This window comes from Typopeltis vanoorti, chromosome 5, assembly GCF_054136105.1.
Source record: "Typopeltis vanoorti isolate ZY-2024b chromosome 5, IOZ_Tvanoo_1.0, whole genome shotgun sequence".
Taxonomy (NCBI): domain Eukaryota; kingdom Metazoa; phylum Arthropoda; class Arachnida; order Uropygi; family Thelyphonidae; genus Typopeltis; species Typopeltis vanoorti.
The window spans coordinates 40,211,209-40,238,157 of NC_143553.1; the positions used below are offsets into that span (position 1 = coordinate 40,211,209).

The 26,949-nt window shown below is 38.2% G+C and overlaps 1 protein-coding gene across 1 annotated transcript in view; it reads left to right on the forward strand.

The window, feature by feature from the left end:
* The window catches only part of LOC150106331 (uncharacterized), a 404,058-nt gene that overhangs the window by 151,292 nt on the left and 225,817 nt on the right, over nucleotides 1-26,949 (forward strand). Inside the window, exons 5-6 of the mRNA XM_090393084.1 lie at nucleotides 4,776-4,935; nucleotides 22,836-22,961. Coding sequence (XP_090249210.1) covers nucleotides 4,776-4,935; nucleotides 22,836-22,961 — 286 coding nt within the window. The remainder of the gene's footprint in view (nucleotides 1-4,775; nucleotides 4,936-22,835; nucleotides 22,962-26,949) is intronic.

The window sequence follows — 26,949 nt, forward strand, 5'->3', positions numbered from 1 at the left end:
GAGTAGAATAGGAAAAAGATGTTGATGGATTTGACCTTAGAGCACGCGGTAGAAGGAGATGTTTGACACATGACCTTGATTGTGTTAGTGAATGTAAGTTGAAAGCAGAAAAAAACACTAGAAAATTTTCCAAAAATTTTTTCTTAATTAAAATTCTTTTTTTTTTTTTTAAATTTATGTTATATCGTGTCTTCTATTTCTATACTACTTATGAATTAGCGATCATTGCAGATGCTCAGTCATAGGTCATATGTGATGCATAGTGTGTATTCTCAAATTATCTACTCAACTCGAGGTCCCTCAAGATTAAACCCTGAGTGCGCTACTGGGTGCAAGTAGAGAAGATTAGATATTAGTAAAGGTAACATAATTAGAGAACAAGGGAAAGAAGATGGCCAGAGAATGGGGGGGGGGAGAGATGGAAAGAGAGGAGAGAATATGTGAGAAAAAGGGGAGAGTGTAAAAGAAGAAAGAGCTAGGAATGTCAGTAAGAGAAGAATGAATGGAACTGTGAGGAGTATGATGTATGGAATTCAAGGATTCAGGGTGTGTAGAGTATTTATTTATTTAGCATATGGCATAATAAAGACACATGACATCAGAATATATAAATACATATTTGTGCAGACAATAAAAATGATACAAGTAATGCACATATACAAATATCTGGTTAAAAAAAAAATCTAAAATTTTAAGTCTAGTTCAGATAGCCAATCAAGAGCTGAAGGATCTGCCTCAAAAAAGTCTCTCAGGTCACCAAGGTAGGCTCTTATGTTGCAGTCCTCCACAATGTGCCAGATGGTTTGGTTATGGCCCCACAGTCGCATTGGGATGTAGGTGATCTTCCCCACTTGTGTAAGCTGTCTGCACAGATACCATGTCCTGTGCGTATCCTATTTAGGCTTTTCCATAGATGATGTGGAAGTTCAATCCCTTTCGAATTTTGGTTAGGAAGGATATACTTGTTTAAGTCTGGTGATTTTTCTTTCCAAGTTTCTGGCCATTTCGAATTAACATTTCTTCAGCCAGTGTTAGTGGAGGCCGTTGGGATTTAAGGTGATTCATATATTTATATATGGGAGGTCTTCATGTATTGGCAACAGGGGATTGCTGTTTATTTTTTTGTATTCTTTTACTATAGCATTTTGTCTGCGCAGGTTCAGTGGTGCAATATTGCTCAAAGTTGGAAGCCAGTAGAGGGGAGTGGATTTGACACAACCTGTTATTGTCCTCATCGCTGCATTTATTTGCGTGTCGATTTTCTTGATATATGGACTGTTTAGCCATACTGGTGAACAATATTCTGCTGCAGAGTAGACTAAGGCCAACGTGGATTATCACAGTGTAATAGCAGAAGAATCCATGTAGAATCACATAGTTTTTGTATGATGTTATTACAGGTTCTGACCTTTAAAGAGAGATTCTCCAGATGTCTTTTGAAAGATAGTGTTCTATCCAGGGTAACATCCAGATATTTAGGGAAATCTTGGTGCTGCAGCATTGTGTTGTTAAATCTGGCCTGAAGTTTCCTATTTGCCAATTTGGTGTTTAGGTGAAAAGAGCTAACCTCGGTCTTATTGAGGTTTGGTGTTATCTCCATTTATGAAAGTATTCCCCAATGGTTCTAAGGTCATTTGTGAGAATATCTTCAGTTACTTCAATGCTCTTGTGTTGGATGGTGAGGGCTATGTCATCAGCATAAGCAATTTTTTTTGATCTAGTTGTTGGTAGATCAGATGTATATAAGTTGAACAAGATTGGTGCTAATACTGAGCCCTGTGGTAGTCCATTGTTAAGCTTTCTCAGTAGGTGTGTGTGTAGAGTAATGTTAGAGAGGTGCTTTCATGGAAAAACAATAGAAAATGTTATGGAGTGGTTGGAGGAAGGGTGTTCTGTGAGAGAGAAGACTTTAACAAGACTGTAGTCTGAGTTATCGACTACAAGAGATCAAGAGTATTGGGAGAATGAAGAAGGTTATTAGGAATTCAGGTAGGTAGACATAAGATTTGTGGTCACTGCTTGCAGAAGAGGCTTCTGTATCTTGCCCAGCTTGATTGGTGATGTTGGAAAAGAGGAGCCAATCTTAATGTCCACATTTCCAACATCACCAATCAAGCTGGGCAAGATACAGAAGCCTCTTCTACAAGCCACGACCACAAATCTTGCGTCTACCTACCTGAATTCCTAATAACCTTCTTCATTCTCCCAATACTCTTGATCTCTTGTAGTTGATAACTCAGACTACAGCCTTGTTAAAGTCTTCTCTCTCACACAGAACACCTATGAAGATGTCACTATTTAGATAGCTGGATTGCAGATGGTCGAACTTCATGGAAAGGAAGGTGAGAAGGTCTAAATGGTTATTGAAGTTTGGAGACCATTAAATTCAGTAAATGAATGTTACTAAATGGGGCAAAGAAACATTGAGACAAGTACATCAAAAGTAGAGTATTCTAAATTAGTCATTCTCTGTCAAACAAAGTCATTTTGCACAAAGGCATAGGTTGCAACCCTTGTGGCAAAAGGAATTATGAAGCGTGTCATTTGAGCACTGAAGGTGGGTGGCAATGGATGTAACTGCAGTTCAGGTTCCTGTCAAGAGTAAAACATCTGGCATTTATATTGGTGTTAATGCAGATGTTTATAAAGTTGATGTGACATTTTTTTAGAACAATTCTGGCATGCTTTGTATATTGGGATTGGTCTGCATTTTTTGTTGGGATTTGATTTTTGCATTGTAACTGTTGTTGTTTGTTTGTATAATTTGTCATAAATTCATTTGTGGTTAGATGGAAGGATAGAGTGGGAAGGTGTGGCAAGAGGACTCTTGGACATAACATCTATACTGTGTCCAGATTTGGTCACCTGGTTTTCAGAAGGATGAAGAGATGTTGGAAAGGGTCCAAAGGCGACTGACTAAGGTAGTTTCTGATCTCTGGAATGTTGAGTATGAGGAAAGATTGAAAAGATGTAATTTGCAGAGTCTAGTGGAGAGAAGGAAGAGGGGAGATATGATAGAGACCCACAAGTTGGTAAGGGGTTGTTATTGGATCAATGTTGGAGAAGTTCTACAGAGAATAGTGGGAGATCAGGGGAGAACCAGAGGTCATCCCTTGAAACTGTATAAAGAGGGTGTGAGTAGGGGAGTGAGAGGCAGATTTTTTTCATGCAGAGTTGTGAGTGATTGGAATGCCTTGCCTGAGAGTGTGGTGTCTGCAAGGAGTTTGAATGTGTTTAAGACACGGTATGATGAGATGTGTGTGAGATAAAAGGACCTCCTAGATGAGTCTTTGACTCCATGAGGTCTTGTTTAATAATAATAATAATAATAATACGCAGAGAATGATCAGTCTTCTTGCAACTACTTTGACTCCAGGGAGTATGTAGAAATCTGGCAGAGTATGTAGCAGTGGGATTATGTGCCAAATGACCAGGAAGCCTCCTGACTCATTACCGAAAAGTTTGGGCCTATGGCACTGCCATTTTTACTGATGTAGGAGGGGGTTTTCGATCTCTAAGTATGTTTGCATGCCCTCAAAGAGTATCACTCACATTGTATGGAGAAGGGGAGGGGTGAGGGAAATAGAAAACAAAACTTCTGCTCTGGAGTCCAAATGTGGTATTTGCTACTTCAGGCCTCCAATAATCCAGGGGGTATTTTACGAGGCAGTGAAGGTCATTTAATGGGTCTAGTTGGTCTAACTGCCATTTCCTTTTGTAGTGGGAATACATGCTGCTACGCCCATGTGATGCTTGTTTGGTAAGCAGGCCTTTTGTAGATCTGATCAAATGCCTTAGAAATGTCTACAACAGTTATATGGATTTCAAATCTTTCATAGTTCATGTTCATAAATGGATGATGTCAAGGACATCTGATATCAATTGAGAGTGGCAAAACCCATATTGGTGGTTATCACTGACCACCAATATGGGTTATTGATAACTACTGCAGTTCCAGATGGTTAAGTAGTTAATCTCTTCTCTATTATTTTAAATAGAACTGAAGTGAGTGCAGCAGAAGAGTAATTTCATGGTAATTTACAGGATTGAAAGAGAAGAATTTTTTTCAATACATGGTAGGAAGGGAGGACAGAATAAGGGATCATCCCTGGAAATTGTGTAGTGTTGTTAGCAAGTGCATGAGGACTGGATATTTTTTGCTTGGGGGTAGTAAATGGGTTGAATAGATTGCCATAGGCAGTTGAGTACTCTGTTAGCAAATGAGTTCAAGCAAAGGCATGATAGGTATTGTGTGAATAATGGGTAGTGTAAGCCTCCCATTATGAGTCTTTGATTCCAAGATTCTAGCAAATGTTTTCAACTATTTTATACTATTTATATTTTATAGATTAATGCTTGGTTTCACCTATGTATTTTAATGTTAAAATTAACTTTTCAGCTTCATTTGATAGCACTCAAGTCGCACTAAATCTCTTGATGATGATGAGCTACCAATTACTAGCCCATCATCAATGTAACCAGCTGCAAAGATTGACCAATTTGTTATAAAAGCAAGCAGCTTAATATTAAGTAATCAGTTATTATTCACTTAATAGTATTATCAAGTAATGCCATTTTAATTTTTCTCAGGATATACAAAAAAAATTAAGGGCATTTTTATAATATTTATTATCATATCATTTAAACTTTAATTAGCAGATAGGATTTATTCCAGTATTGCTTTTATACTAATTTATACTATGATTGCTTTTATACTAATACATGCTAATTATGCAATATACATTTTAAAGAGTATATTATTTTCAATTCAATAGTAGAAGTGATTCTGTGAAGAAAAGTGATGTAGAACGCAAACGTTTAAAAGGAGATCTCGTGGCAAAGCCAATTCTTATTAGTTATGTGAGAGCAGAAGCTTCCCAACATGCCCTAGATTTGAAACAAGAATTATGCAATCTTGGATTTAGTGTATATTTGGTAAGCTTTAAGTTCTAAATTAATAAGTAGACTTTTTTTAATATACTCTTAAACTTTTTTTTTTTTTTAAGTTAAGAATATTTACAGCATATTATTAGTAGAATACAGTAGGACCCCCATATCTGCAGTCAACCCCGGTCTGAAGATATTAACATACGAAAAGTCAACTTACGAAACTTTCATAGTCTCTTCAAACATTCGGCTTTGAAATAATGTTGGATCTAATATCGACTTTGCTTATGTAATTTTACATTGCCGAAATGAAGCCGTATGGCTCTTTCTTTTAGTAATAGACGGTTCGGCTGATCGCAGAGATTGTCCAACACCAGGGCAACTCATTGCAAAGGTGGAGAAAGCTACACACACCGAGGTTGCTAAGATTCCATTCACATTCAGATAACTTGATTATAGTATGTTTTTATAATTGTTGTTTTATTATTAGTTATTGTTGTTAATCTCTTACTGTGCGTAATTTATAAATTAAACTTTGTCATAGGTATTTATGTATAGGAAAAAACATAGCATATATATATATAGGGTTCTCTACTATCCGCGGTTTCAGGTATCCGCAGAAGATGATAGAACCAAACCCCTCGGATACAGGGGGGAGGGGCTTACTGTACTTTAAACAGAATAATCCAGTTTATTGTTATAGTTATTGTTATTATACTCAGCAAGAGTCTAAAATTTTATTTGTTATATTCATTGTATTTTTAATGATAAATGCATTGCATTCATAAATGAGTCTTGAAAAATTGTAGTACTGTTGATTTCAAGGATATTGAAACCAATTCCAGTGTATCATATCTCATATAATTTTCCTCTGTTGATGCTGTCATAGACATGTTGGAATTAAACAGAAATCTGATGAATATTTTTATCACATTCCCAAAACTTTACTATTAATTGTTTAACTATATATTATTATTATTATTATTATTCAGGCCTCCATGGAGTTAAGAGACTCATCACGGGAGGTTCTTCCTAGGAAACACAGAGTTTATCATACCACTCCTTGAATTCACTGACCGTTCTTGCTCTCACCACTCTATCAAGCAATGCATTTCATGGTTCCACCATCCTCCACGCAAAGAAACCACTCTTCACCCTCCTGTTCACAGCTTCCTTTCGTACTTTCCAGGGATGGTCCCTTGTCATCGCTCCTTCCTGCTGCCACACCAAGTAAAATAACTTCCCAGTGTCCACCCTGTAGTTGCCTCTCAACAGTTTAAAAGTCTTGATCATATCACCTCTCCTTCTTCTATCCACCAAACTCTGCAAGTCCACATTCCCTTAGCCGATCCTCATAATTAACATTGTACAGTCCTGAAACCATCTTTGTTATCTGCCTCTGCACCCTCTCCACAGTTAATTTATCCCTTTCAAATCCTGGGGACCAATTGTGATCAATTGTGGATTTGCCTCTCTTGAAGCCTCCTTGCTAGATGCCAGTTTATCTTCTCCATAGATGGGTTTAATTTGTTCTTCAAAATAGAGATAAATATTTTGTATGATGTACATAACAGAGAAATACTTCTATAATTTCCACAGACTATTTTATCATTCTTATGTATCGAGCATATCAGGCCTCTTTCTTCATTCTTTTGGCATTTTCTCTTTCTTCTGTATAGTTAAAATCAATTCATATATTTTGTCTTCTAGTTTCTTTTTCTTCTGCTTTCAGTAACTTTGAAGGGATTTTGTATATTTCTGGGGATTACTGTTAACTAACAGGAAAAACACAAGGCATAAATAATAATATTTATTTAAAGCCTTATATTTCAGCCTGAATATTATAGGCTATCATATTACAGAATATCACAGGCCATAATTGCATAAGGGTGGTAACAGACTGGAAGTGTCTAATTATAGGCCAGTCTGTGTGTCATCAGTAGTTGTTAAGATCTTGGAGAAAGTAGTGAGGGACCGTGTACAGCATTGGGCAGATGAGGGTAATGTTATCTGTGAGCATCAACATGGATTTGTGAAAGGACGCTCTTGTTTTAGCAATATGCTAGCCTTTTATAATAAAGTTACAAGAACATTAGATGAGGGAAAGGCATATACTGCAGTTTTCTTAGACTTGGCGAAGGCATTTGACAGGGTGCCACATGATAAGCTGATATTTAAGTTGCAGCACATGGGTCTGGATGTCAGATTGGTCAACTGGATTCAGGATTGGCTGTCTGATAGGTATCAGAGAGTTGTGTATGGTGGAGCAGTTTCCAGGAGGCAGAGGGTTACAAGTGGGGTCCCACAGGGCTCAGTACTAGGACCTATATTGTTTAACCTTTATATCAATGACATAGCCAGTGGATTGCAGGGGGATATTCAGTTGTTTGCAGATGATGCGAAGCTGGGAAGGATTATTAGTAATAGTGCAGATGTGGTAGCCCTGCAAGAGGATTTAAATAAGCTAGATAGATGGGCAAATGAATGGGGGTGTCAGTTTAATGCAGCAAAATGTAAGGTCTTGAGGTTTGGGAAACATCGATGGGATGCTGCATACTCTATGGGAGGAGTTATACTGGAGGAAGTAGGGGAGACAAGAGATCTGGGGTTGATGATTGATAGAAATCTGAAGTTTAGGGGACATATTGCAAAGGTGGTGAAGGTAACACAGAGGATTGCTGCTATTATGAGAAGGACACTGACCTGCAGAGATAAGAGGGTTATCATTCCATTGTATAAGTCTCTGATCAGACCACACTTGGACTATTGTTCTCAGATTTGGTCCCCAGGATTTGAAGGGGATAAATTAACTGTGGAAAGGATACAAAGACGGATGACAAAGATGGTTTCAGGACTGTACAAGGATAGTTATGAGGATCGGCTGAGAGAATGTGGACTGCAGAGTTTGGTGGATAGAAGAAGGAGAGGTGATATGATTGAGACTTTTAAACTGTTGAGAGGTGGTTACAGGGTTGACACGGGAGTTCTTTCGCTTGGTTGATCAGCGGGAAGGAGTGATGACAAGAGGCCATCCCTGGAAGTTACGAAAGGAACCTGTGAGCAAGAGGGTAGGGAGTGGTTTCTTTGTGTGGAGGGTGGTTGAGCCGTGGAATGCATTGCCTGATGGAGTGGTGGGAGCGAGAACGGTCAGTGAGTTTAAAGAGTGGTATGATAGACTTTGTGTTTCTCAGGGGGGGACCTCCCCTCAGTGAGTCTTGACAGACTTTATGTCTTAGGAAGGACCTCCCTCGATGAGTCTTTTGACTCCTTGGAGGCCTGAATAATAATAATAATAATAATAATAATAATACTTGATGCTAATCTTGTGTCTATAAGCACATGATCAATTTTCTTAAATACTGTGCCATCTGGGGATATCCATGTCCATTTATGGATGTCTTTATGAGGAGAGTATGTAGAGGTTATAACAATATTTTTACTTATTGCAATAATTATTAGTTTCTGTCCATTATCTAATGATAATGGAGAGAAATGTGTATGCAGACTGTGTTTACCAATTGTTCCTTTATAAATATCTTACTGTCTAACCTTGGCATTGAAATCACCGATAATCATTTTTATGTCATTAGATGGTGCTGATCCCCCGTGTGGCAACCGGGGAATAATAACAGCCCTACTGTAGCCCATGCATATCATATGAGACGACTAAACTGGATATCCAGTCCCTTGGGATATAGCTGGGTCTCCCTGTCTCTGGGGGTCATAAATACGGAGGCCTGGTCCTCCAGGTTGGGAATTGGGCGTGGGGCTGATGACCCCATTCTGGAAAAAAAAACAGTCATTAATTGATGTTAATCAAATCAAATGCAATGTGTTCCATTTTTTTTTTTTTTTTCAGTTCAATGCAAAATTACTATTAAAACTGGAGTAATTTTTAGTTCACTGCCCAATCATCAGTCTGCATATCATTTTCTCTATTGTAAATCACTGATTTTTCTTTTGTATAAAACTGTTTTTTAATTATTATTATTTTACGTGTCTGAGTTTGTTTTATTCGTATTTTATTTTTGTAATTTGATGTTTCAATATATAATGCATAACACAACACATGATTGGACTGTATCTTTTTTTTTTTTTTTACATAAATGAATATGTAAAGAATCGCTGATCTATACACACTTGGCTAATATTTCACTGGTATTATATCAAGCATCTTTAGAGCACAAACACAATTTGTCATGGTATACAAAATTGCAACGGTTTGGTATAATGATGGGACTAGTTTAAAAAATTGGAATGGACAATGCATGGAACTAAAGTCCTAATTGGTGCCATCTGTTGGATAAAGAGAGAGAGAAAAAAAAAAGTATTAATTGATCTTAAAATGACTGTTTCCCATATTTTTGGTAAATCGATACACCCATACTTGTTGAGGTTTAGAGAATCTTTTAAAGCTACTGCTGATTGCAAAAACAATCTCTTTGACTTATAATGACTTCTGTGTAGCAGTTCTGCTTTCTTCCATTCGATCCTGTGTGAAAAGGTTTCCAATGCATGGTCTGCTAGTTCTGACTTTCCATGACAATAGTGGTGAATGTATTTGTCTTCTTGTCTGTCCATAGTAGTGGTGCACTCAGGATTTAATCAATTTTTTGGGGGGGGAAGTTGAATAGACGATTTGAGAATACACTATACATTGCATATGACCTATGACTGAGCATCTGCAATGGTTGCGAATACATAATACCTGTTATCTCCTCTGGCCTGACTCAGACAAACAATGTAGTGCTCAGTCTGCCCGAGCACTACTTCATTCACATTGTGCCCACAGCAGCCATGATTTCCAAGAGCTATAGGATATTCCCATCTTATGTCACCGCTAATTCATAAGTAGTATAGAAATGGAAGACACGACACAACATGAATAAAAAAATCTCATCTCATCTTCCTTTTCCCTCTTTTACCTTGCTGTGTCAAGGGGTTCATTAATCATCAGATCTCAAACTGTTCACAGAATAAGGTGGTCAGCCCTACTCCCTGGTGTATCCTATGTCCATAGTGTTGAGTTCTCAAGACCGGTTTGCCTGCTTTGTGGGATGAAAAATCTCAGGATAAACTGGGGGAAAAACCCTACTGTCCACGCCCAAGACCAGCTAATGTGGCTATGGCTGAGGAAGATCCTTCAGCTCCTCACGTCACCGACGGGAATCAAACCTAGGACACACTCCTTCCCCAGGCATACGGTTGCAAAGTGCACAGCCACTAGACTAACTGTGCAGACCATAAATTAAAAAATGAATTGTAATTAGGAAAAGATTTTTGTAAAATTTCCTAGTGTTTTTTTTTTTTTTCCTTTTTCTTTGGGGGGGGGGGTGGCACCAGGGCTCCTTAGCCCCCCCCCAGGTGTGCCGCTGATCCATAGCAAGCCAAGTCACAAGGCACTTCATATACTCCTGGATGTGATGGAGAGAGTTTTCCCTTAGGTGAACAGATGAAAGTTGCCAATTTGACATATGGTTATTAAGCATAAGCACTCAAGATATCTTTTCAAATGTGTCCTGAATGTATGGGATGGTAACAGGTTTTTCTGTAGTCTTGTTTATTAGGTAATGGAGGAGATCTCCAGGGAGTATTTAGTATTTTTCTATTCTTTTGTGATTACAGCCATTGGCTAAAAAAGTGTCACGCAAGTGAGGTCAGTAATAAGAGAATTTCATTTGAACAGGTAGCTCTGAGTTAGTGTTTTGAGGATACCATAATATTTTTGAACTGGATGATGGTGTGATTGTGCAAATATCTCCTTGTATGTATAGGTTTCCTACAAAAAGAAAAGTATAATGAACCATCAGGAAGGGCAGACAGTCATTAGTTTCCTGTTGGATTGTGAAATTGACTTTAGGGTGTTGGCTACTTAAATGCACTAAAAATGTGTCTGAACCGTGTGGCAACATCATCAACATAGTGCAGCCAAGCCACTAGTTTTAGAGTAGCTGTATTCATAGCAACATCTAAGTGTTTTACATAGAAAGTGGCTAAAGGGAGAGAAAAGTGGGTAGTCTATGCTGTCCCATCTAGTTGATTGTATATTTTCCCTTTCCATGCAACCTACATGTACTATAAATTTAAATAATTCAAATGTATCTGGGGGGGGGGGGGGGAAATGTGACTTTTTCAAATACAGGAGTTCAATTAATGATACAGTGGTAAATAGTGAAGTAATATCGAAACTAATCATTGTCTGAATTTTTTAAGATATGGTTTCTTAATATACTTTTAAGGTGAACAGAATTTTTAACAAAGGAGGAAGAATTACCTGTGAAGTGGGGAAGGGCTAGTAATTTAGCTATATGTTTAACAAGTTCATATGTAGGCTGTTCATACTATCCACAATTGGGTGTAGGGGTGTATCTTTTGTGAATTTTAGGTGCTCCATACATTCTGGGTGTTTTTACATGAAAGGGTTGAAGTTCGTTATCTGTTTCTTTTGGTGAGGAAGTGACTTTCTTCAGTAATTTGTAAACTTTATTATTATTATTATTATTCCTGATACCTCCAAGGTGTCCGAAGACTCATCGCGGGAGGACACCTACAACTGTCTCAACCACTACACCGGACCTCTACTATGAATCATCTCCATCAACGGCATCTACCGCCCACCACCACCACCACCACCACCACAACTAGTATTTTTTGTCTGTAAATTGCGTGTGTTCTTAAGGGCCGATTTGTCTGTATGTGGGATGAAAAACCCGAGTTTCCAGAAGAAAAAACCCTGCTACCTCTATATGAGATCGGCTAACTCACCTTCGATTGAAATCGTTGAATTGAATTCTTTTGCGAGTTAGTAGGATAGCAATTTCGTATGTAGACCAATCTTGCTCTTTAGATGCTATATATAATACCAGTGAAATATTAGCAAATAAGTGAAATTAATAATAGTTATTTTCTTATATTCTGTGTTGTTAATTAATACTGTTAAATAAACTGTCATGTACTGCTAACATATAAGCCTTGCTACTTGTTTACAGCCTCTCTCTGTCAAGTGAACCCCACCTTCCCATGCTGTTTCTACAAAAACACCATGGGAAGGGGATTCTGAGAAACCAGTGAGCATTCTTGCTATACAGAAATACCAACTAGATACTAGTAGATGTTCTTCATTGTCTGGTGAAATATTACTGCCCAGCTTATTGGAGATCTGAGGTGGCAAATGCCATGTTTTGTCTCCAGAGCAGGAATTCTGATTTCTGTTCCCCCCCCCCCCTTTCTCCATGCAGGGAGTGATACCCTTCAAGGCCATGACAAACATACTTAGAGATCTGTAACCTCCTCCATTTTGAGGGTGTATCAGTTAGGCTGGCTGCCAGTTAGTGCATGGGCTCAAACCTGTCACTAATAAGTCAGGAGGCTTCAGTCAACTGGCACATAATCCCTCTGTCAGATCCTGCCTGGAAAGGGAGTCCGAGTAGTGGTATGTGGAGGGTACAGTCGAGGCCACGTCATGGCATGGAGACTGGTTTCTCTGTGTGGAAATTATGTTCAAGAGCCTGTCTTCTCTCACTGCATGTCCTCACTATATCCTAATCATGATTAAACTTATGAAATATAAATTAAAGATGCCAAGAAATTCTTTTCTTGGTTTAATCCTTTATCCAAGCATAAGCAAACAAAGTTTGTGCCTGAAGTAATTTCAGGACTGGGCAACTCATATATAGAGGCTAATGACTTTATCACTTGCCTTAGTATCTCATAATGCAAAGCACATATCCTTATGGATATGAAAAAATAAACTTACGAAGATTCCCATGAATAATGACAATAACATTGCAACAAAATCGAATCTCCATCATAAACAAATCCTATAAAAAAAAGTAACAATGCAACACACAAACCAAGCTAGAACCTCTTCACTAAAAATCCACTTTCACATTCACTTTACTAACATCAATGGCATTAACACAAACATAAATGACATTCGCCATCACTTGCAGTCTTCCAGACCAGACATTAACCCAGATTGCAGCTACATCTACTACTGTCCACTTCCAATGTCCAAACTACACATTTCACGATTCTTTTCACTACAAGAGTGGCACCTCTGCCTTTGTGAAATCTGACATAGCCTGCCAGAGAATGGTTAATTTATAATCCCCTTCTTTTGACTTTCTCTAACTCCAGATTACTTGCCCATTAAAGTAACATTCATTGTTGCATTTACCAGTCTCCAATCACAGATAACCATGCAGACCTCTACACATTCCTTTCTATGAAACTACCATTTGCAATTCAATTATCTAAATAGTGAGGTCATCTTCTTGGGTGAGCTCATTGTCCTAAATTCCAACTGGCTCCCTTATTTCAAAACCACAGACCAAACTAGATGTGAAGCAGAAGTCTTCTATAAGTAATGACCTAATACAAATCATACATCTACCTACTTGAATTCCTTATAACCTGCTTCACTCTCAAAACACTGTGGATCTCTTCTTGACCAATTATTCCAGATACACAGTACAGGTCACCTCTCCTCTTTGTAACTCAAACCACAATCTTGTACAAGTGTCCTCTCTCATAGAACACCCCCACTCTCAAAGGAACCAGTTGGAATGACCTCCAGAATTTCTACTCCTCCTTTCCAAGTTTGACTATTGTTTCTGCTCATCTGAACTTAACATATGTTGTGAATGTGTCACAAAAATTACTCTCACTGGCATGAAGCCCTTCATCCCTCATTCAGCCCATTATCCTTATCTGCTTTCCAAGCCCTGTTTCAAAAAAAAAAAAAAAAAGTATATCAAAGCAGTCAATGGAAAAAAAAATTAGCTTATGGCATGTGTCTTGCACATCGAGAACTCCATCATCATACTGTACCTATACCAAAGCACACAACATATGCATATCAGTCATCACCAGATCCAAATCCAGTTTCATAAAGGCCAACAGCAAAAAACTTGCCTCCTGTCTAAATGGAAGCCATGCCTAAAGCCATTGGATGCAGCTTCTGCTTTCCTGTGCTTCTCTCTCTCTCTCTCTCATCCTGATGGCATCACTGTTACTTCACCAAAAGATAAAGCTGAACTTTTGGCATTACTCTTTTCCTCAAACTCCTGCATAGAAGACAAAGGGAAATAACCACCTCCCAAACCGGAATCCAAGCACCATGTCCCCTGTAGTTTTACGACAAAAAAAGTCATCAGAAAACTACTAAATAACTTGGACACTAAAAATTCTTCTGGTCCTGATGACGTTTCTTATATTGTTCTTCAGTGTTGTGCTCTAGAGCTAACACCCATCCTGCATTGTCTCTACAATCTATTATACATATCGAGAACTTATCCCAATGTGTGGAAGCAATTTCATATCCGTTCTATTCCAAAAAAGGGTGATAGAAGTCTACTAATCAAACTATTGACCAATTTCCGTGACCTCAGTTTTCTACAAGGTAATGGAGAAAGTCATCAGTAGCCAACTCCTCCACTACTTACAGGCCCACCAATTAATCAGCAACCACCAATATGAATTCCACCATTCTAGATCCATAGCCAACCTTGTAGCTTATATCACCTACCACTGGGCACGTGCCATGGAAAAGTTCAGAGAAACTTGTGCTGTCACCCTTGACATTTCCAAAGCTTTCAACAATGTGTGGCATCATGGCCTGCTTAATAAAGTGCCATCCTTTGGTCTCCCTGCTACTTTCTGTAATTTGATTGCCTGCTTTCTCTCTGGTCATCTAGTCATGGTAGATGGCTCTCTCTTTGAGTTTCACTATCAATGCTGGAGTGCATAAAGGCTCTGTCCTATTACCTGTTCATAAATGACCTACTGACCTACTCACATTCACCACTATGCTGTCCACGTTTTGCAGGTAATAGGACTTTCCACTTATCCTACTCATTTGACAAACCATGCAGCACTCTGACATCTCACAGGCTACAAAATCATCTGCAACCAGTGCCTTAAACATTGATCTGCATGCTCTCCTTGAATGGGGCAAAGACAACCTTGTCATGTTGTTTTTTCTTGCCACTGAAACACTGTCATACCTCTTCTCTTGAAAAGAAGAGATCTTAGCTCAACCTACCATTACCCTCAATAATACACAAATCACCAGACAGAATCAGATCTCTCAGCTTGGACTAATGTTTACCACCAGTCTCTCCTGACATAAACACACCACATAATAGCCTCTTCAGCATCCAAAAAACTAGGCATTCCCTTAAGAGGCTATTTTATTATTATTATTATTATTATTACCCAAGATCTCATGGAGTCAAAGACTCATCTGGGAGGACCTTTTATCACACACACACACACACACACACACACACACACACACACACACACACACACACAGCTCATCATACCATGTCTTAAACACACTCAAACTCCTTGCAGACACCACACTCTCAGACAAGGCATTCCAATCATTTACAACTCTGCACGAAAAAACCTGCCTCTCACTCTTCTAATCACACCCTCTTTATACAGTTTCCAGGGATGACCTCTGGTTCTCCTCCAATCTCCCACTATTTTCTGTAGAACTTCTCCAGCATTGATCCTATAACAACCCCTTACTAACTTGTAGGGCTATATCATATCTCCCATCTTCCTCCTGTCCATGAGACTCTGCAAATTACATCTTCTCAATCTTTCCTCATACTCTACATTCCAGAGGTTAGAAACTACCTTAGACAGTCGCCTCTGGACCCTCTCCATCCTGCTGAAAACCAGGTAACCAAATATGGGCACAATAGTCCATGTGTGGCCTAATCAAAGCCTTATACAATGGAACAAGAATCTCCTTACTTCTACAAGTCAGTGTCCTCTGCATTATTCCCAGGAGCCTTTGTGTTGTCTTCACAGTTTTGGCTATGTGTCCCCTAAATTTCAGATCCTTATCCACTATCACCCCCAGATGTTTTATTTCCTCCACCTCCAACAATATATCCTCACCAAGCATAAATCCTGCATCCCATTTTTGTTTTCCAAATTTTAAAACCTTACATTTTGCAACATTGAACTCGTGTCCCCATTCCCGTGCTCAATCACTCAATTTATTCAAGTCTTCTTGTAAGGCCACAACATCTTCTCTACTCTTCATGGTTCATCCCAACTTTGCATTATCTGCAAACAACTGAATATCTCCATCCAAATCTTCACCAATATCATTAATATACAAGATAAACAGCAATGGCCCTAAAACAGACCCCTGAAGCACACCACTAGTAACTTTCCTTTTCCTGGATATTACTCCCCCATACACAACTTGTTGATACCTATCAGATAGCCAGTCTCCAATCCAATGGACCAATCTAATATCCAACCCCATCCACTCCAGTTTGACTATCAACTTATCATGTGGTATTCTATCAAACGCCTTTGCAAAATCTAAGTATATTACTGTATATCCTTCTCTGTCCATGGAAGTAGTCACCTTATTGTAATAAGTAAGTAGATTACTAAAACAAACATGACCTCCCTTTAGCAAATCCATGCTATCCATCAAAGATAATACCATCGTTGTGAACTTAATTCTGGATCCTAGTTCTCACAAGCTTCTCCAACAACTTTGTTTTTTAACTACAGTAGTATAAATTGGAGAGAGGAAGATGCATGTAGCAACAGGGGAATGGAATTCTAGAATTCTTGAGGGAGAAATGTCTTAGGCAACATGTAACAGAGGAAACAAGAGGTTCAAGAGTTTTGGATTTGGTTATAGCATCAGAAGAGTTGATAATAACTGAGATGACATCTTTCTCACCAGTTGGAGAGAGAGAGAGAGAGAGTGACCATATGGTTTTGACTTGGAAAATGAATAGACATGCAGGAGTATCAAAGAGATGGGAACTTATGTGGAATTATAAAGCAGGTGATTATAATAGTCTTAGACGTCAACTTCGGGAAGTTTCATCGAGGGAGGAATTGGAAGGCCGGGATATCATTGGTGCGTGGGAAATTGTGAAAGAATATTTGTTAGCAGCAGTGGTAAGTTGTATACCACGAATGAAGAAGAGGACACAATTTGGAGTAAAGTGGATGACAAACAATATTAAACAGGAATTGCATGCGTAAAAGAGAGTATGGAAGAGATATAAGGAGACAGGTGAAAAGAAGATGCATGAAGAATATAAGACACAGGCCAGAAGAGTGATTAGTGTGGTGAGGAAAGCGAAACTGGAATATGAGAGGAGATTGGCCATAAGATCCAAAGAAAATCTTAGGGAATTTTTTATCTATGTGGCCAGTAAGAGGAGAAATGACTGTGGAAGAATGATATTGTGGAATAAAAATGGGCATATAGTGACTGATGCAGAGGACATAGTGGAATTGTTCAATGAACATTTTATTGGAGTATTTCATCCTAGAGGAGTCAGTTTTAATGCTAGAGGGATAGAGCAGGTTCGAGGTTTAGAAGTGCAGGAGGAGAGAGTGTTTGAGATACTGAGTACTCTGAATGTCAGTAAAGCTTTGGGACTGGATGGTATTTCACTACGAGTTTTGAGAGAATGTGCTAGGGAACTGACAGTGCCTTTAACCTGGCTTTTCAATGAAAGTCTGGCTTCAGCTAAGGTGCACAGGGAATGGAAGGAAGTTAAGATGGTGCCATTGCATAAGGTTGGTAACAGACTGGAAGTGTCTAATTATAGGCCAGTCTGTGTGTCATCAGTAGTTGTTAAGATCATGCAGAAAGTTGTGAGGGACTGAATACAGCATTGGGCAGATGAGGGTAATGTTATCTCTGAGAGTCAACATGGATTTGTGAAAGGGCGCTCTTGTTTTATCAATATGCTAGCCTTTTATAATAAAGTTTCAAGAACATTAGATGAGGGAAAGGCATATACTGCAATTTTCTTAGACTTAGCAAAGGCATTTGACAGGGTGCCACATGATAAGCTGATATTTAAGTTGCAGCACATGGGTCTGGATGTCAGATTGGTCAACTGGATTCAGGATTGGCTGTCTGATAGGTATCAGAGAGTTGTGTATGGTGGAGCTGTTTCGAGGAGGCAGAGGGTTACAAGTGGGGTCCCACAGGGCTCAGTACTAGGACCTATATTGTTTAACCTTTATATCAATGACATTACCAGTGGATTGCAAGGGGATATTCAGTTGTTTGTGGATGATGCGAAGCTGGGAAGGATTATTGTAATAGTGCAGATGTGATAGCCCTGCAAGAGGATTTGAATAAGGTAGATAGATGGGCAAATGAATGGGGAATGTCAGTTTAATGCAGCACAATGTAAGGTCTTGAGGTTTGGGAAACATCGATGGGATGCTGCATACTCTATGGGAGGAGTTATGTGGAAAGGGTACAAAGCTGGATGACAAAGATGGTTTCAGGACTGTACAATTTTGGTTATGAGGATTGGCTGAGGGAATGTGGACTGCAGAGTTTGGTGGATAGAAGAAGGAGAGGTGATATGATTGAGACTTTTAAACTGTTGAGAGATGGTTACAGGGTTGACACTGGGGAGTTCTTTCGCTTGGTTGAACAGTGGGAAGGAGTGATGGCAAGAGGCCATACCTGGAAGTTACGAAAGGAAACTGTGAGCAAGAGGGTGAGGAGTGGTTTCTTTGCATGGAGGACGGTTGAACCGTGGAATGCATTGCCTGATGCAGTGGTGAGAGCGAGAACGGTCAATGAGTTTAAGGAGTGGTATGATAGACTTTGTGTTTCTTAGGGGGGGAACTCCCCTCGATGAGTCTTTGCAGACTTTATGTTCTTAGGAAGGACTTCCCATGATGAGTCTTTTGACTCTATGGAGGCCTGAATAATAATAATAATAATAAAAATAATAACTTAACTACAACACCTGACACACAGATAGGCCTATAGCTTGATGCTTGAGTTCTATCACCTCCTTTATGGAGTGACACAAGATTGCCCTCCTTCCACTCCTTAGGAACTTGACCGAGTGTAAGACTCATATTAAAAATAATATGTCAAGTCAGATGTCAACTTCCTGGCACATTCCTTCAGAATACATGGTGATATATTATCAAGCCCCACAGCCTTATTAACATCTAGTTTACTGAACTCCCTATACACCTCTTGCTCACTTACAGTCAGTCTCTACTCCCCATCATCAACTGCTCTCAATCTCTCCATGAAGTCACATTCACAAGATTGAAAGAACTTTATGAACTGCTCATTAAGTATCTCCACCACACATTCCACAACAGCTGTCTTTATACCATTTTCTCCAATCAATGTAATCCTTCCATAAGCATTCTTTCTTTTGCTGGCTACATATCGAAATAACTCCTTAGGATTCTTTTTGGCTTCATTACCTAACTGCTGTTCATACCTCTCTTTAGCTACCCTCACCAACCAAGTCACCCACCTTGCCTGGTCTTTGTAGTCCTCATGGAATTGGTTATTTCCACTCTTATGCTGCCTCCATAATGCCCTTTTTCTCTGTATCGCATGCTTAATTTCATTTTTCATCCATTTGACACCTACCTTATTTAACCTTCTTACCCTTGGAATACATTTAGACATTGCATCTACTAGATAGTTTTTGAAAATTCCCCAAGCTGCATTGATCTCTTTTTTTTACAGCTAACTCCTCATTCCATGTTACACCTGCAAGCTGTCTCCTGAGCTCTTCACCCCCCCCCCCTTGTAGTTCCACATATACCCTTTTCTTACAGAGGTCCTCAAACTGCTGGCAACCACCCAGGTAATCAATTTTTGATTACCTGGGTGGTTGCCAGCAGTGTGAAGACCTCATGGTCACTCTCACCAATTGGTGGTTGATTGGACACCTCATTTATAATTACATCCTGTGATGAGATGACTAAATCCAAGACCCTCAATCCTCGTTTGCCCTCTGTTACATACTGTCTGAGGTAGTTATCCCTCAAAAATTCAAGAAACTCATTTTCTTTACTTCCAGTTGCTATCTCTTCATTCCAGTCTATATTGCCATAATTAAAATCATCCATAACGATCACTCTTTTCTTATTTGCTTGGCTAATTTTGATTATACATTTCATAGTCACTACCATCCACATTTCCTGGTCTATAACAACATCCAACCAAGTATTTCATTGCATTCTCCTCTATCTCACACCATACTGCCTCAAAACCATTGGCACTTTTTCCCTCTTACATCTCTACTTTGTATGGATATAACTCTTTCTGTATCATCAATAGCACTCCCCTTCCCTTTTTACCCCTTCTATCCTCACGAAACACATCATATCCTTCCATCTTTATTCCTGTCAGGATGTCATCCTCCTCTAACCATGTCTCACTTATTCCAACAATTTTTTGGTGAACAGACTCAATTAGTGCAATCATTTCATCTGCCTTGTTTCTTACATTCCAGCATTTGTATATAAACATAACAGCTCATTCCTGGATCTATAGCTAGTTCCACTGATAACACTCATTTGATGTGATCTCTCCATGCTCAACTGGGGCCATTTCCCTTTCTGCTTATTCATTTTAGAACCCTCTTCAATTTAAACTGTTTCCTCTTGATCCCAGGTCATCCCATTCCTTTCCTGTCTACACATGCTCTCACATCCTCTTGGAGCATCCACCCTGAGCCTCCCCATTTTCCCGTTCATCTTGCACACCCATTCTCTCATTTTCCATACTCATGCCACTTATTTCCTCATTTATAGCCACCTCTTCAATCTCTCTCTTTCTCTTACACATCACTTCCCACTTGATCTGATTCATTCTCTATAATCACTTCTCTACCTTCCAACAATAGTCTTTCCAAATAGCTCACCATAACCACTCAAATGCAGTCCATCACTCCCATAGAGTTCACTTCGTCCTTCAAACTCATTCCACACATTAACAAATTGTACACCCCTCTCCTCACACATTTCAGCCAACATGGCATTTACAATCCTTGCTCTCTGCCTCATCTCACCACAGTCATACCTAGGCAACATGCTTGCTACCCTTCCTGTCACACTATTCTCTTTTATCCGTCTAAGTAGCCTCCTGATATCCATTCTGACATGCTCTTTGTCCTCTGTCAAGTCATTCATACTTATTAAAACCATCAACTCCTTCACTCTCTCCCTCCTCATATTCAATGTCTCAATCACTCTACTCATTTTACCACCAGGAAAACATACCTTGTGCATCCTCTCATCCAGCACACCTTTAATAATGAAGTCGCCATACAACACCACTCGCTCATCTTTCGTTAACTCTTTTGTACCTACTTGATTTGTTTTAATTATTTTTGCCTGAATTTTTTTAATTTCACTCCACATCTATTTCATCTCTTGCTTCATCCAACCCAATTCACCTTTCGAATCTCACTCACATTCTCTCTATCATTCAATCTTTCTAATTTTTGAACTCTCAACTCCCACTTCACGCTTTCACTCTCATTCATCTTTTTGAGTTTCTGTACTTTTGGTCCATGCATCCAACAAGCTTATTTATACTTAATGCCAGAAGGAGCAATGACAAAGGGCCATCCCTGGAAATTATGAAAAGAAGCTGTAAGAGGGTGAGGAGTGGTTTCTTTGCATGGAGGGTGGTTGAACTGTGGAGTGCATTGCCTGATAGAGTGGTGAGAGCACGAATGGTCAGTGAGTTCAAGGAGTGGTATGATAGACTTTGTGAAATGGTATGATAGACTTATAAAAGACCTCCCACGATGAGTCTTTTGACTCCATGGAGGCCTGAATAATAATATATTATATTATATTATATACGTATACACAAAGCTTAAAGAATAAAACTCATCTGGTTTAAATTATTAAATGAAAAAATTGAACCATTGTGAGAAGTTGAGTTTTTGCTTAAAAGAAATCTTGATATTATTATTATTAAGAGAGACCTCCAGGAAGTCAGGGACTCATTGAGGGAGGCCATATACTACACGCCCCAGCTATCATACTTATTCTTGAATTCATTCACACTGCTTGCATTCACAACACCATATGGCAAAAGCCATTCCAATCACACACCACCCTATGAGAGAAAAATCTAACCATCATTCATTCTCATAGCAGCATTCATTCTCAGCTTCCAAGGCTGTATGACCCTTTCAGAAGTTCATAAGTCTTTTGACTCCATGGAGACTTGAATAATAATAATGCCTCTTCTCATGATTAGGTTGGCTTTCTGTCACTTGGTTCAAAGTTAGAAGGTTGTACTGTAACCTTGTTCAAGTGCAACGTATTGGTAACTGTATATGCTACAGTGATTGATATGGTGATTTGAGTAGATTTGATCCCATGTTACTCTTTCATCTTGGGCTTATTGACTCACAAACAAGTAACTTGGCTTATTTGAAACATCATTAATGCTCTGATAGAATGATTAATCCTATCATAGCATATTATGATTGTTACATGCTTAAGTTCTTCTGCTCAGTTTGCTTGTTTTGTGGTATGAAAACCAGAGTGTCTAGTATAAAACTGCTAGCCCTATATGAGACTAGGTAACTCAGTCAAAGTTGGAAAGTCCAAATAAAGGTTAATTTCATCCTTGATGGGATCTTTGCAATCAGAGGAGCTTTATCAAAACCAACTGAGCTGTGGAGGTTCATAATAGATTATTTATATTAACTTTTGTTCAGGCACTAGCAGCTAGTCCTGTAATGGACTTGTAATGATCTATGAGTGCTTTATGAATTGTTTGTTTCTAATTTGCTTGGCTCAGTTTGTTTCTGTGCTTATTGCAGTAAGTGTTCAAGTATCGATTCTTACATTCACTGGATTTACTCTAAAATTCAAATCCATTCCTTTGCTTTCTGAATCCACAATAGTGCTTCTGACTTTGATATAACAATATACCAGGAATGTCACTCCTTTTTAACTGTTATTGCAGTTACACAACACAGCATTTAGCATGTTAAATGAATTATCCTACTCTTTTACTATTTCACTTATATGCCTCTTCTTACTAAGTCCAGATAATAGGCAAAACAATTATACTGTATTTAAATTTTTCATATATATATATCTGACTGATTCACTAATAGTAAAGTTATTTGTAGGATGTTCATGAAATCAAGACTGGTAGTGATTGGCAAGATGCACTAAATTATGCAGTAAGTAACTGCATGTATTTCGTTCCACTGATTACACCTATGTATGGAAAAACTCAGTGGACTAATAGAGAGGTAAGTGTAAAGTATATGTTTGCCTATATTCTCAAGATGAACGTGAGACATGCTTAATTGTTTTTAAAATTATCATAATTAATAATTTTTGAATAATGCCAGCATTGTTAATTTTTTGAACAGTGTTGATATATTTAACCATTAGTTAACAATCATTTTCAGGATGTGTGTGTGTGTGTATATATATATATATATATATATATATATATATATATATATATATATATATATATATATATATATATATATATATATATAAGGATGTAAAGTCTTGAAGTTTGGGATACATCAATGGGAAACTGCATACTTGATTGGAGGAGCTGTACTGGAGGAAGTAAGGAAGACAAGAGATCTGGGGGTGATGATCGATAGAAAACTGAAATTCAGGGAACATATTGCAAAGGTGGTGAAGGTAACCCAGAGGATTGCTGCAATACTGAGAAGGATGCTGACCTGCAGATTTAAAAGAGTTATTGTTCCATTGTATAAGATCCTAATCAGACCACACTTAGACTATTGTTCTCAAATTTGGTCAAAAAAGGATTTAAAGGGGATAAATTAATTGTGGAAAGGGTACAGAGGCAGATAACAAAGATGGTTTCAGGACTCTATAATGTTAGTTATGAGGATTGGCTGAAGGAATGTGGACTGCACAGTTTGGTAGATAAAAGGAGAGGTAATATGATTGTGACTTTTAAATGTTGAGAGATAGTTACAGGATTGACACTGGGGAATTCTTTCGCTTAGTTGAACAGCGGGAAGGAATGACGACAAGGGGCCCATCCCTGGAAGTTACGAGCAAGAGGGTGAGAAGTGATTTCTTTGCATGGAGAGTGGAATGCATTGCCTGATAGAGTGGTGAGAGCAAGAATGGTCAGCGAGTTCAAGGAGTGGTATGATGGACTCCGTGTTTTCTAGGAAGAACCTCCTGTGATGAGTTTCTTAACTCCATGGAGGCCTGAATAATAATAATATATTAAATAATTATACACAAAGCTTAAAGAATAAAACTCATCTGGTTTAAATTATTAAATGAAAAAATTGAACCATTATATTGTGGGAATTTGAGTTTTTGCTTAAAAGAAATCTTGATATTATTATTATTAAGAGATACCTCCAGGGACTCATTGAAGGAAGCCACATACTACATTCACCAGCTATTATAATTATTCTTGAATTCGTTCACACTGCTTGTATTCACAACAAATGGCAAAAACCATTCCAATCACACCACCCTATGAGAGAAAAATCTAACCCTCACCCCTTTTTAGCAGCATTCATTCTCATCTTCCAAGGATGCTCTCTTCTCCTTTCTCCACCTTCCATAAATTAAAAAATTCCATCAACTGAAATCCTGTGTGACCCTTTCAGAAGTTTGTAAGTCTCAATCATATCACCCCTCGTTCTCCTGCTAGTGTCTTCATAATCAGTATTCCAAAATCTTGATATAATTTTTAACACTCTTCTTCGCACTCCCTTTCCACTTAATGAGAATCACAACAGAAACCAGGAGACTAGACCTGCACACAATAGTCCAAGTGAGGTCTTATCAAGACCTTGTAAGGAGGCAAAATAACATCCTTATCTTTTCATGTGAACATTCATTTCAGCATTGCTTTTATCATTTCCTACATGGCTCCTGAACTTCAACTTCCTATCTACCAATACTCAAAGATCCCTAGCTTAATCCCACCGATATAATACGACATTGGATATCCAATCATGCCAAAGTCGATGAGTTTACTGACATTGAACTGGCATCAATTTTCCCATGCCCACAATTCCAGCCTATTCAAACCATTCTGCAAGTACTGCATATCAGCAGCATTCCTGATTACCCTACCTATCTTTGCATCATCAGCAAATAGCTCTATGTCACTTGTCAAATCTTTCCCAATATCATTAATGTGCAGATTGAATAACAGAGGAACAAGCACTGATCCTTCTGGTACATCACTGGTTACCTTAAATCTTGCAGACTCGCATCGTCCATATTCCACTTTTTGATATCGTTCAGTCAGACATCCGCTTATCAATGCTAATATTCTATAATTCCAAACCCATATTCTCCAATTTATGCAACAGTCTACCATGCTGTATTCTGTCAAAAGCCTTAGCAAAATCCAAAAGTATCATGGTGTATCTGTTCCAGTGGCAGCCCATGCATAAGCACTGTGACACTGCAGCACCTCCAAGGAAAAGATGAAAAAATTAAATTTTGTTTGTGTTTATAAATAATAACAATGCTTACAACATTATATAAATGCAGTACAACATGTTAAAGGTTACAGCTTATGTTTTGACATTGATTGAATAGTTAATAATTGGAATTGTTCGATTAACGCTTTAGATTACGAAACAAATGCACTGCGATCTAACGCCGATATTCGTTTGCTCTTGTCATTGCATGTTACGTCATTCCCAACTGTAACTGCTCAAATGGCAGTGTATTTTTAGTAAGCTAACGTGCCTTATTTCTGTGAGATATGAAACGTTTATTATTGGTGCGTGTGCCTGGTGAACCATTTTTTGTAAATCTTATTTTATTTTGTTAAAATAACATATAATTATTTATTTATTATAGATACAAGGCTGAATTATGACGAGTGTCACTGTTGAAAATATGAAAAGAATAATATTTTTTAAGTTATCGTTACACGAAACAAATGCACTGTGATCTAACGCCGATATTCGTTTGCTGTCGTTGCATGTTATGTCATTAGATACACTGCTGCTTGGGCAGTGTATCTTATGCCTGTGCTCGTTATTTCTGTGAGATATGAAACGTTTATTATTGGCGCATGTTTGTGGTGAACTTTTTTTTTGTAAATCTTATTTTATTTTGTTAAAATAACATATAATTATTTTGTTTAGGTTAAGGGATATTACATCCCATATCGTTTCTTAGCCGAATAAGAAACTCAAAGAGTTTCATGCTGAATATAGTAGAAACTATATAAAGTTCGGCGATTCCAAGCGTAAGCAAATATCTGGATACTGCAGCAACTGACCCTTAAGGTAGTGCAAGCTGAGGCAACTCATGATATCCCTTAACTTAAACAAGTCATATGTCGCAATTGAAGCCTTTGGCTCTTCATATATCTAATAATATAATTATTTATTTATTATTTACAAGGCTGAATTATGACGAGTGTCACTGTTGAAAATATGAAAAGAATTATATTTTTTCAATTATTGTTACACGCAACAAATACACTTGTCATTGCTACTGATGCGAAACTTTTATTATTGGTGTTTGTTCGTGGTGAGGATGAAATATTTTTAATAAAGCAATTTTTAATATGTAAATTTATTTATTAATAAATTCATTACTGATTAGGGAAAAAAGTGTTTTGTATATGCAGCACTCCCACTTAAAATTTTCACCAGCTGCAACTGATCTGTTCCCCTTATCTAGTTCAATGGTAACATTGTTATAGAATGTGAGCAAGTTGCTAAAACATGAGCTTCCCTTAGTAAACCCATGTTGCTCATTGCAAAGTAGATTCACTGTCAACCCATTTCTGAATGCAAGCTCTAACCAATTTTTCCAAAATCTTCATCACCGCTCCTGAGATGCTAATTGGTCGACAGTTGGATACATCAGTCTTTGCACCACTCCTGTGTAATGGAATTACTATACATTCCCTCAATTCCTGCAGAATCTTCCCTTTTTGAGACTCATATTAAACAGCCTAGTCAAAGGAATGACCAATTCAGCTGAACACTCTTTTAACACGTGCTGATATCCCATCAGTCCCTATTGCTTAATTCTTATTCAGTTTGTGCAACAGCTTTAATATCTCATCCTCATACACCCGAGTTTCTTCATCCAGTGAAGAGTTAGCAGTGAGCTCAATGTTACGTACACCAGATTGATAGCTTCTAATAAGATGAGCACTCATTAGTTGAACAACCTCTTCTGCATCTGTGACCCTCATGCCATCTACATTTAGAAGAGTTAATCTTTCATATTCATTCTTTCTTT